The 12,871-nt window shown below is 45.2% G+C and overlaps 1 protein-coding gene across 1 annotated transcript in view; it reads left to right on the forward strand.

The window, feature by feature from the left end:
* Positions 1–12,871, forward strand: part of LOC123768081 (exosome complex exonuclease RRP44-like protein Dis3) — a 119,109-nt gene that overhangs the window by 64,105 nt on the left and 42,133 nt on the right. Inside the window, 2 exon segments of the mRNA XM_069307083.1 lie at positions 3,110–3,230; positions 5,202–5,304. Coding sequence (XP_069163184.1) covers positions 3,110–3,230; positions 5,202–5,304 — 224 coding nt within the window.

Raw genomic sequence — 12,871 nt, forward strand, 5'->3', positions numbered from 1 at the left:
TATATGTATTTGTATGTACATAATATTTATGTATATGTGTATGTATACTTTTTCCTTCAGAAGAGGCTCTGTTCCCTTCTCTGTTGATGGGGCGCTGGGGGAGCAGCTTGATCTGCTGACTCTCGCATGGTCCCGCAGTTAGTAGGTGCTTTTGGTTGTCTTCTGGCCTCTGGTGGCGGCAGTGGACGGCTTCTCCCCCTTTGGGGGGTTCAGGGTTGGCGGGGTGGGCTTCTTCCCCTGCGCTTCGTCATGTAATTTTCGTGGGTGCATTGGACGTGGTCGATCTGCCCCTTCCTTCTGGGGTTCCTGTCTGCTCAGTCTAATACATACACATCAGCTCGGTAAGCTCCAGGAAGCCTCCGGGGCTCACGCAGAAAATGGCGTTTCATTACATTCAACGCTGGTTTTATTATTTGCTCAACTATATTAACCCTTAAACTGCGCAACGCGCCTGCAGGCTCACGTCTGGTTTGCGCAACGCGCCTCCGGGTATTTGTATTTTTCACGTTCCATTCAAAACTCCCGCGGCTACATGGGGTTCAAATCAGCTTCCTCAGGGCTCTTGTAAACAGACGCCATCTTTAAAAAAAATCGTGGTCCACATTCCCGGGTGTGGGAGCCTCAGTAGTGTGTGAGCAACCAAGGCTGGCGCTCGCAGCATGAGCGCACAGCACTGCTGTTCAGCATGTGACCACAGCATCGCCTAATAATGTCAAAATATATATATAAATTGTATTATTTAGTGTTATATTAGAGCCTGAGTGTGATAATGACTGGGTACAATGTTCAAATATCAGTGATTCAATGCTGTTCACGATGTTCACAGCGCTAGCCACAGCACCAGAGCATTATTTCGTTCATCTAGGAATCTTCAAATGATTTCTTAGGTTCTTTTTCAAAATAAACGTGTGGTCAATTATTCATTTACAGGAATTAGTGACCAGGATTGTGATAATAGCAGGAATGTGGTTATAATTAGCGTTGTGCGTAGTATTGTGGAAGGAGGAATTTTGATGAGGGAGGGAGGGCGAGAATTGAGGTAGCCTCAATTGTGTGTGTGTGGCTGCCACTCTTGTTTTGCTCACCATACTAGCTTAGTGGTTCACTATGGGCAACACATATGTACATGGGTATATATAGTGTGTGTATATAGTGTAAGAACAGCAACAGGAGAATGTTGAGAGGAGCTATTTTGGTGAGGGAGGTGACGTAATCGTAGCGTCGTCTGCTGTGTGATTTTTCATGCAGTGTATGGTGGCCACTGTACTGTTTGGACACAATACCGGCTTACTTGCATAGTTCTGGTAAATAAAACATGTAGATAGGTATATAGAACATGTGTAATAAGAACTATAGCAATATGGTGGGAGGAGCAATGTTGGCGAGTAAGATGTTGGAGTGAGGGAGACTGGCTGGGTGTGGCTGCTCTCACTCAAGGTGTTCTGAATGTGTTCATGGCCCATACGAGGCAGCTGCTATTGGCACATACGAGGCAGCTGCTATTGGCCCATACGAGGCAGCTGCTATTGGCCCATACGAGGCAGCTGCTATTGGCCCATACGAGGCAGCTGCTATTGGCCCATACGCGGCAGCTGCTATTGGCCCATACGCGGCAGCTGCTATTGGCCCATACGCGGCAGCTGCTATTGGCCCATACGCGGCAGCTGCTATTGGCCCATACGCGGCAGCTGCTATTGGCCCATACGCGGCAGCTGCTATTGGCCCATACGCGGCAGCTGCTATTGGCCCATACGCGGCAGCTGCTATTGGCCCATACGCGGCAGCTGCTATTGGCCCATACGAGGCAGCTGCTATTGGCCCATACGAGGCAGCTGCTATTGGCCCATACGAGGCAGCTGCTATTATCCCATACGCGGCAGCTGCTATTGCCTATACGAGGCAGCTGCTATTGGCCCATGCGGGGCAGCTGCTATTGGCCCATGCGGGGCAGCTGATATTGGCCCATGCGGGGCAGCTGCTATTGGCCCATGCGGGGCAGCTGCTATTGGCCCATGCGGGGCAGCTGCTATTGGCCCATGCGGGGCAGCTGCTATTGGCCCATGCGGGGCAGCTGCTATTGGCCCATGCGGGGCAGCTGCTATTGGCCCATGCGGGGCAGCTGCTATTGGCCCATGCGGGGCAGCTGCTATTGGCCCATGCGGGGCAGCTGCTATTGGCCCATGCGGGGCAGCTGCTATTGGCCCATGCGGGGCAGCTGCTATTGGCCCATACGAGGCAGCTGATATTGGCCCATACGAGGCAACTGCTATTGGCCCATACGAAGCAGCTGCTATTGGCCCATACGAGGCAGCTGATATTGGCCCATACGAGGCAACTGCTATTGGCCCATACGAAGCAGCTGCTATTGGCCCATACGAGGCAGCTGATATTGGCCCATACGAGGCAGCTGCTATTGGCCCATACGAAGCAGCTGCTACGCGGTGTTCTGAATGTGTTGATGGTGAATGTATATAGTGTGTGACAGTGTATAGTGTGTAAATAGATTGTATATATACACAAATTAGCATGATACATAGTAAATATGTGCTGCATATGTGTACACAAGTTTCATGCACGTAACAGTGTCTACGGACAGTACGGATGTTGTACTGCGATATTATAGTGTACGTGTTCATTATACATTGGATTGGCACATAAAAACAATGAAAATGTATTTGGAAAGGTGCGCAAAAAATGAACGAAAATATATTCGCGGCAACTCGCGCGCCCCGCCCCGAGCGCCCCACCGCCCCCGAGAGCTTACGGCACGGGCGCACGGGGAATGATGACGTCACGCCCCAACTTCCGGACCCCATAGCAGCCAAAGTAAGTACAATGTCGACTTTTTTTTTGCATACCCATACTGAGGGAAGGGTTTTTGACACTTCAAAAAGAAAAAAGATTTTTTTCCAGAGAATTTATTTCCTGCGCACTGCGGGGGTGTCACATTTGGAGGCAACGCAGTTAAGGGGTTAAGGTAGTAGCTTTTAATCCCTTAATTTGTCTTTAATCTGTATTTTTCTTCCTTTACCCATTATTGATGCCAGACATTGTCTTTATCATATACTTGTCTTTCCTTGATAGTATTGCTAATCATATTTCAATATAGGTTGGTGTCCACATAGCTGATGTGTCGCACTTCATTCGACCCCACACTGCCTTAGACAAGGAAGCACAAAACCGCAGTACTACGGTGTACCTCACCAACCGTCGTATTGATATGGTGCCAGGTGAGTGACCATCATGGCTAAGGTGGCACCTATTCTTCTTGCTTCTGCTGAAGTAAACAAATTTAGGCAACTTGAAAGATTTTTATTATAAGGTTATTCATGGGATTATACAAATTTTTTAATGCCATCATAAATAGCTGAGGAGCATTTGTGAGCCATGGTGAATGGGTCCACATCAGATATTAATTACACAATTTATATTACCTGCATAAGCAAGTCCTTGTTTCAGTGCTTCTCTCTTTTCAATTACAAGCTTTCAAAGTGCATGTAAGTTGAGAGTAAAGTCAAAGTGTATAATTTAAATAGTGTTATAGAAACTTAAAACAGTAAGGGGTGTGTGTAAGAAAGATGTGTTTGTGTTAAAGGCATGTATTAAAAGAATTTAGATGTTTTAGACTTCTGGACCATATGATGACCTTTAAAAAGTAAAGTTTGCACAGTGGCAATATTATGACTAATAAGGCATACAGCATGGCTGGCTGCTGGGAAAGTAACTTGTATTGGAGTTAATTTTGTTGTTGTTGTCTCAAGATCATTAGTACATGATTGTGGGATACTTTATCTAATAAGATGTCCAAGTTGTGCACAATCTCTCACAGTGGCCTCATTACAACACCATTTGTGGTAGAAGCTTGATATTTCAAGATACTGTGACAAAATGGTGGAAATCCAGTATTAGAAGAACAACAAAATGGAGATGTGGTATAGACTGATTTTGCAAAGGCATTTGATAAGTGTGACCATGGAGTTATAGCACAAAAATTAGATCAGTTGGAATAACAGGTAGAGTTATGGATATTCAATTTCTTGTCAGACAGAATGCAAGGAGTAACATTCAATCAAACAAAATAAAGTTCATCACAATAAAAAGCTCTGCCCCACAGGGCACTGTCCTTGCACCGCTGCTTTTCTCATTCTCATATCAAGAGAAAACTTGAATTGCTCTGATGCAAATCACAGCATCGTGTCATCAATGCTGTGATTTGTATTATTGGTTTCTGTGTTGATGCACATGATACAGAAATCAGCACGAAAATTCCTGTGTAGAAGACAATAAAAACCTACAAGCTGATATTAATCAAGTTTTCGATTAGGCAGGAGAAAATAACATTATGTTTAACAGTAATAAATAGATTCCAGTTTGTTAGGTATGGAAAATAAAGGTAGTTTATATAACCAGCAGTGGTGTGTTTTGTTTTGCTGACTTTATGATTACTTTCCTGGTGGTGGCAGACATGATTAAAATTCATTGACATAGTGGCACTGCTTTCTGCGCCTCTTTTAGAGGGCGACCAGGTTCTGGCTCGTGGCCTTTGGTAGGCCTAAGAGATCATTGTGACTGATGGCACCTAGTTGTTTGACACTATAATCAGCATTGTAGCTTCAGGAAGCCACAAGAGGCTTTCCCTAGAAATTGGGGTTTCATTACATTCAGTGCTGTTTTTTTTATATTTTGTGTTTTTTATTATGAAAATAGCCTCAACTTGGTACACCAGGGAGATTTTTTTAACAAGAGAAAGAGGAGAAAAATGGTTAGATGTCCATTTTACCATCAACTTTAATTTTGTCCAAACTTCCCCAGTGCTTCCTGGGATTCTAGTCATACTAGATGTGAGGTGGGCAGCTCCTTGCTTGTCTGTTAGCAAGTAGGTACACTGTATTGACATCTGTTGATGGGTAGTGACCTGATGTGGCAACTTGCAATTAGCAAACCAATAATTGGGGGTTGTTTTGATGCTAAGTAGGGCTTGGGTTTTCTTTCTTTTTTGTTTTGTTTTAGTGCCTTGGCTGTATCAGGTTTTGTCCTTGTTAAGTGCAGTGCCGGACATTGCTCAAGGGAGCAACCGAGTGACCTGCTCGGAAAGGAGTTTTATTTCTGTACTCAAAGGTATATATTTTTTCTGTGCAATGCTGAGATGGTTATTAGGGTTTGGGAGTCCAATCTTAGTAATAACATTTTTGATATTGCAGATCTCCTCAGCAGTAACTTGTGTTCCCTGCGTGGTAATGTTGACAGGTTTGCTTTCTCTGTCATATGGGAAATAACACCACAGGCAGAAGTTTTATCATCCCGGTTAGTAATCGTGTTTGTATTCTTATCAAATAAATTGACTTCTAATATTAAGATCAAGAAGCACATAATCAATTGTATTTTAAATTAGATATGCATCTAGAAAAAATTATGTTGGGTGTGTTTAAATTGTATGACTTTTAGGGTCTCATTTATGAAAGCTACACTCATAAAGGTGTTCTTGTAGGATGTTCACTGGTGCTGTGTTCTCTGCTCTTCCTTTGTTGTTCAACTGGTTTTGTTCCACAGACCCCTTGTGTTTCCCACCCAACACTTGCTCCACCCTACAGGATGTGTGACAGTTTAGAAATTTGGGCTGTGTTTTGCTGTGAATGTAGCACGGCATTCTCTGGGGAGTGCCCTTTCCATATCAATGTCAGAAACAGATGAGCCATTGCTTCTCGCTGGGAATCCGTAGCCCTCTGTTTCTCTGGGAGGGAAATTTGGCTGGGATCCAATTACTTTGTTGATGCCTTCCTATCTGTTCAGGCATCAGATGTGAAACTTGGATCTGCCCTGGGATTTTCATATTTGGCTTCTGGGGCTGGGAAGGAGCCCAAGGTGCCTTTTGATCTGTCTTGGTCTCCAGTTCACTCTACAGATTTTTTCTGGAGGAGCCCTCTGCTGGATTCTTGAAATTAAGAATTCTGGATTCTTACCTTGCTAAGATTGTTCCTTACTGAAAAGTCACATCATTTGCAGAAGAGCTGTTTGACCTACTGGAGACCTGAACCAGAATCTGGCCCTTTTACAGAGGCACAGAGCAAGTGACAATCTGCCACCCCCACCAGAAAAACCATCCAAAAAGTTAATGCATTTGTACAGACAACTAGAGGGTTCACAGACAAGTGCCTCAAAATCACCAAACAACTCCGCAAAGGATTCACAGAGCAAGGGATTCACTCAAAGTAGCTCAAAACTCATTAGTACCATCACCATGTGGCCTGGCCCCAGCCTGCTTTGTGAAGAATGTCCACTGTTTATATCATATGGTATATAATTTACATGGGGATCACTGGAACAAAGGAGTGATGTGGGTCATGGCTGCCTATTTATGGATTAAAAGCCTTGTCAGCGATGTGATATAAATCTAATACAGACCACGGGACAACTTTTGTAGCAACTGAGAAAATGCTGAAGATTGCAAAGCATGACGTGACATGATGTCACAAACAGAGTGAACAGAAGAAACCTACAAATTTGTACAATCAGGATAAATTATCATTATCACATAACTACTACACAGTATATAAAAAAACAAATCACACTAACGTGATATATATATCAATGAAAAATCCACCAGGGCTGTGAGGTGCGAACCTACGACCAAGGCATTGCTAAGCTGCATACTCTACCACTGGACCACTGCTGACTTGTAAAAGTCCTATAACCGGATTTCTACTGAAATCACAGGAAGTCTGGATGCTCCTACTGAAGCCAGTCTAAGATTTTACTTGTGTCATATGTAAACACTTAGACTTGCTTCAGTAGGGGCCTCCAGACTTTATGATTTCAGTAGAAATCAGGTTGTATGACTTTACAAGTCATGGTGGTCCAGTGGTAGAGTATGCAGCTGGCAATGCCTTGGTCGTAGGTTCGTGCCATCTGACAGCCCTAGTGGATTTTCTCACCTACACATTATGATAACATTCTTAAATGAATGGTAGGTATTTACACAAGGTATTTACATACTTTTCACTTACATCATAAGGTATTTACACATCTACAAACACTAAGCTATTTAGGTGTCAGTTAGAATAACTGACATGAGTAGAGAATTCATTGTAATTGAGAGGAGGCAGCTCCTGCTTCAGGAATGCAGCCTGGCAGTACAGACCACAGGCAGACTGTTTACATTGTCTAGTAAAGAAGTGTATGGTGCTTCTCCAGACTTTGAGGGTCAATCCATCTAATAATTGATTGTGCCTTGTTTAATCATTATAATAGAGGTAGAGACTTTTCAAACAAATAACAGTGTAACACATTGAGAACTACACAGAGGTGAGGTGTAGTGATTAGCTGCCAGTAACTACAACAGATGCCTCTATTACCAGGGACCATGTTACCAACCCGTGAATAGCTGCCAGTAACTACAATAGATGCCTCTATTACCAGAGACCATGTTACCAACCCGTGATAAGCTGCCAGTAACTACAACAGATGCCTCTATTACCAGAGACCATGTTACCAACCCGTGAATAGCTGCCAGTAACTACAATAGATGCCTCTATTACCAGAGACCATGTTACCAACCCGTGAATAGCTGCCAGTAACTACAATAGATGCCTCTATTATCAGAGACCATGTTACCAACCCGTGATTAGCTGCCAGTAACTACAACAGATGCCTCTATTATCAGAGACCATGTTACCAACCCGTGAATAGCTGCCAGTAACTACAATAGATGCCTCTATTACCAGAGACCATGTTACCAACCCGTGATAAGCTGCCAGTAACTACAACAGATGCCTCTATTACCAGAGACCATGTTACCAACCCGTGATTAGCTGCCAGTAACTACAACAGATGCCTCTATTACCAGGGACCATGTTACCAACCCGTGATTAGCTGCCAGTAACTACAACAGATGCCTCTATTACCAGGGACCATGTTACCAACCCGTGTAATGTTTGTGGTGTTGACTCCCCCTTCTCAATACTAGGCACTTCTGGCCTCGTGTAACTCACAAACTTCAATTAACTAGTCTAGGGATATAGAAAGTCTACAGTAAAAGAATCACATGTTTACTTGGATGAACTTGACATGTGTAAAAAAAGTTATTTACAAATATTATTTACAAATAGATGGGGGGAGGGTGGCCCTTCACTTTGTGTATTGTTTCTTCTTTAAATATTGATTTCACATGCATGTTTTGGCTCCAATTTGTTGTGAGGGCTTGGCTCTTCTTGTGCTTTGGGTTGAATGCACTCAAGGTTTTCTTCCCCGTATGCCCACTGATGCTACCGTTTGCATAGTCAGGGCTACCTTATCTGGTGTGTTTGGGAGTTTGTCCCTGAGATGCTGAACACCGGGATGGCTAAGGCTATTCAAGAATCTTTGATTCCTCTGTTTTGGCCCTATGCTGGGGGGTTGTTTGGTTGTACTGGGGTGCAATGGGATTCGCAGCCTTGTATATAGTAGTTTTGGCTGCACTGGGGTGCAATGGGATTCGCAGCCTTGTATATAGTAGTTTTGGCTGCATTTAGTGTCTTGTTCCAGTGCGCAGCTCCAGTACCTGAGATGTCTGCATGGTTAATATCCTTTAAGCCCTGGAAATTCCTTGCAGGTCTGGTGTTGTCTGTATGGATTGACCCATCAACCCCACTCTCGCTGATTGCAAGTTTGAGGGGTGTTCATTGTCTTTGCTACCTAAAATAATTATTCTCTCTTATCCTGCAATGCTCCTTGTTGGGTCGGTCACACCTTATTATATCATTCATATAAATAGATGCTGCCTCATATTGACCAATAGGCCCTCTGTAGTTCCTTTATTATTATGTTCAAATGATGATTAGTTGACCTGATATACTTTATTTCAACCATATAGAGTTGCGAAAACCATATGAATATAATTGGTATACATATCTTGGAATTATAATGGAATTTTCTCCCCGAATGGGGGAACCCATTCGGCTCTCTGGAGCTATCGGGCTAATATGCGATACATTAGAACAAGGCTTTAGTCAATGGAGTTCAGCCTACCAGGGACTACGAGCCAGAACCTGGCCCCCTCAGACAAGAGAGGGGGGGGCCAATAGCCTCCCCTCACAATTCAGGGAACAATAGCCCAGGAAAACCCCTGTGTGGATTTGTTTATCTGCCATCGACCGGGGTTGAGCATCTAGAATGCCATCGACCGGGGTTGAGCATCTAGAAAGATAGGCATAACAAAACAAACCCCGCATGGTAAGAATTTGCAACCGAAAACCGGACAGAGCAGCAGAACTCCCTCAAATCCCAAGGAAACAAGCAAACAACCAAACGTCACACTATGCTGCCGCTCGTCCCAATGCCCCCCCCCCCACCCCCATTCCTGGGGAGGGGAAAGGGAAAGCCCCGGACCCATAGCACTGGCTACCCAGCCTCAGTTCATTGGCTAAAGCTATCTGGGGGTGGATGTCATCTCTGGCCTCGGTTTCCAAGCAGTGTTTATCTTCATGGTGTTCTCTTCTGTTCATGGTATGGTGGCCCGGTGTACCTGAAGTGTACTGGGGCTGCATGCGCTTAGGGCAGCCCCGTCCCCCACCCCCGGATTCTCTAAGTGCCTTGCCTTAACTCAAGGTTACCTTGAGGTCTTTTCGGGGCTTAGCGTCCCTGCGACCCGATCGTTGACCAGGCCTCCTGATTGCTGGACTGGTCAACCATGCTGTTGGATATGGCTGCTCACAGCCTGACATATGAGTCATAGCTTGGTTGATCAGGTATCCTTTGGAGGTGCTTGTCAAGTTCTCTCTTAAACACTTTGAGGGGTCGGCCAGTTATGCCCCTTATGTGTAGTGGAAGTGTATTGAACAGTCTCGGGCCTCTGATGTTGATAGAGTTCTCTCAGAGTTCCTATTGCACCTCTGCTTTTCAATGTATTCTTCATATCCTGCCATGCCTCCTGGTCTCATGTGGTGTGATTTCTGTGTGCAGGTTTGGGACCAGCCCCTCTACTATTTTCCGTGTAAATTGTTATGTATCTCTCCCACTTGCACTCAAGAGAATACAGATTTAGGCATTTCAGTCAGGCCCAATAGTTTAGATGTTTTACTGAGTGGATTCTAGCAGTAAAGGATCTCTGCATGTTCTCCAGATGAGCAATTTCTCCAGCTTGGAACGGGGGTTTCATTGTGCAGCAGTATTCCACTCTAGAGAGCACTAACACTTTGAAGAGTATCATCATTGGTATAGCATCTCTAGCGTGAAAAGTTCTTGTTATCCAACCTGTCATTTTTCTTGCAGTTGTGACGTCTACTTTATTGTGTTTTTTAAAGATAAGGTCTACCAACGTGAGTTCACCCAAATCCTTTACATTGCTTTTTCGTTCTATGTTTTGATTTGACTGCGTTTTGTACGTGTTTTCTGCTTCTATATTTTCATTTTTTCCGTAGCCCAAGAGCTGAAACTTATCTTTGTTAAATACCATATTATTTTCTGTAGCCCATTGAAAGATTTGATTTACATCTGATTGTTGTGCTCTCTATAAAGTTGTTGTCTACTCTCATAAAAATCCTAGTGTCATCTGCAAAGGATGATACATTGCCATAGATTGTGTCCTTGTCTGTCCGATATGAGGATGAGAAAAAGTACTGGAGCAATCACGGTACTCTGGGGGGACTGAGCTCTTCACTGTTGATGGTCCGGATTTTATTTTGTTGACTATTACTCATTGGGTTCTATCAGTCAGGAAATTGTAGATCCATCTGCCTATTTCTGGTGGAGCCCCTTTGGCTCCCCAGAGCTTACTAGGCTGATAATGCTAATGTCAGATGAACAAATCCACAAGGGCCGTGACGAGGATTCGAACCTGCATCCGAGAGCATCCCAGACGCTGCCTTAATCGACTGAGCTACGACATGGTCAAAAGGAGTTGAAACCTAAGTTCTACTGAACTTACTGGATCCTGCAGCCTCTCCGAGGCACAAACCAGGGTTTTACACAACTCCCCCCATTCACTCGAGCTATGTCAATAGGCCGTTCTCCCTCTTCGCCCTTACTTCATTACACGTGGAAATCACAATTGCGTGATGCATCAAATGAACAAATCTACAAGGGCCGTGACGAGGATTTGAACCTGCATCCGAGAGCATCTCAGACACTGCCTTAATCGACTGAGCTACGACATGGTCAAAAGGAGTTGAAACCGAAGTTCTACTGAACTTACTGGATCCTTCAGCCTCTCCGAGACACAAACCAGGGTTTTACACAACTCCCCCCATGCACTCGAGCTATGTCAATAGGCCGTTCTCCCTCTTCGCCCTTACTTCATTACACACACAAATCACAATTGCGTGATGCATCAAATGAACAAATCCGCAAGGGGTGTGACGATATGAGGATGCCCTTGTGGATTTGTTCATTTGATGCATGTTCATTTTGATGCAAGAATAAACAGCAAGGACGAAACCCTCTTCCCTCAGCTAGACGACCTATGGGAGATGTTTAGGCATAGAGGTTACCCTGAGGAAACACTGAACCATGCCCAAGAGAAACTATGTGGAAAGACCAGAGAACAACTTCTCAGGCCCCTGGCCCCACGGTTGGAGGATAGGAGATGGATCCTCCCTATCCTGTGCATTCTTGGTTTTGCTGGGAAACTAAAACAGAAACTATCAGATGTATGGGCCTGGATGAGAGAGACATACAGTGACCACCCCTCTTGGGAGAACTTCCCACAAAATCCACCAATGATTACGTGGAGGCGAGGTAAGTCCATCAAGGATCACCTCGTCCGAGCAGGTTTACAACCCGGCACCAGGACCTGACAAAGGAGTAGGATATCCATGCTGAAGGAACCCGTCAAAACCCACCAGCGCAGACCTAACCTGACATAGGAATCTGCACAACACACCAAGGTAACCGAAGTATGTGGAGTGGTTAGGAGGGGCCTACATGCAAGCGACCCTTGCACTTTTTCATTTTAGTCTTGTGTTGGGACGTGACCACCAACTGTGTGTTGTTGCTGTCAGTTGGGGCCGTGGTCTCAGACCTCCTGGCGAGCTCGCTGGTGTTGGGACGTTTTTGTCCGGCAGACGTTCCACCTCCTTCTTTGCCGGCTCGATTTTCCGGCCCTTCCTGCTCGGTGGTTGCACCCAAGATCTTCCCGTGACTCCGCCTCTTCTCGGCTCGTTTGGTCCATGGCGGGGCTGGTTCGGCTCTACCTCGGGTCTCTCACTTTCTGTTGGTCAGGTTGCTTCATTGATGGTGTCCCACCTGCGTTCTTCTTCTTCGCGGCAGTGTGGGGGTTTTTGACTGTCCTTCTTTTTTCCTTCTGTCCCTTCTTCAGTTCTGTGTTTTGTTGCCGTGGTCTTGTCCTTCTCTTTTGGGGGTTCGGCGCCGTCATTTTGCCACATACTGTCGCCTCGTATCGTGCGGCGCTGGCGGAGCCGCTTCAATTTGCTTTTGGTATTGAGGTTACTTCTGCTCCATTTAGCATGCTGCCTCAGACATTGTTTCACCTCCGGCCTGCTCATGCGCTGCCTGAGCGGTCCTAATCATTGGACAAAGTGCTCTCTTATCTTCTCGGTTTGTTGTGACCCTTTCAGTTCCGGATTGTTTCTCCAAGGCTCTTTTTTCTGTTGGCCTTGGCCTCTGGAGGTCGGGTTGGTGAGCTTTCTGCTCTCCGGTGCAGGAGTTTTCTGCTCCTTCGGTCATGGCGATGAGGTTGTTCGTTGCAGCAGTCTTATTCTTTTCTGGCGGAGAATGAGACGGCTGCTTTTGGTAGGGGTCCTTGGGTTGTTGATGCTTGGTTGGTTTGGCCAGGGGTACATCATGTTTGGTGTACGGTGGTGGCCCTCCACCGTTCATTGCGCGCCATGGCTTCTGTGTCCTGGGTCGCACTTTGGGTTGATCCGGTTTCCCTCCTTCC

The sequence above is a fragment of the Procambarus clarkii genome, chromosome 59 (genome assembly GCF_040958095.1).
Source record: "Procambarus clarkii isolate CNS0578487 chromosome 59, FALCON_Pclarkii_2.0, whole genome shotgun sequence".
NCBI lineage: Eukaryota > Metazoa > Arthropoda > Malacostraca > Decapoda > Cambaridae > Procambarus > Procambarus clarkii.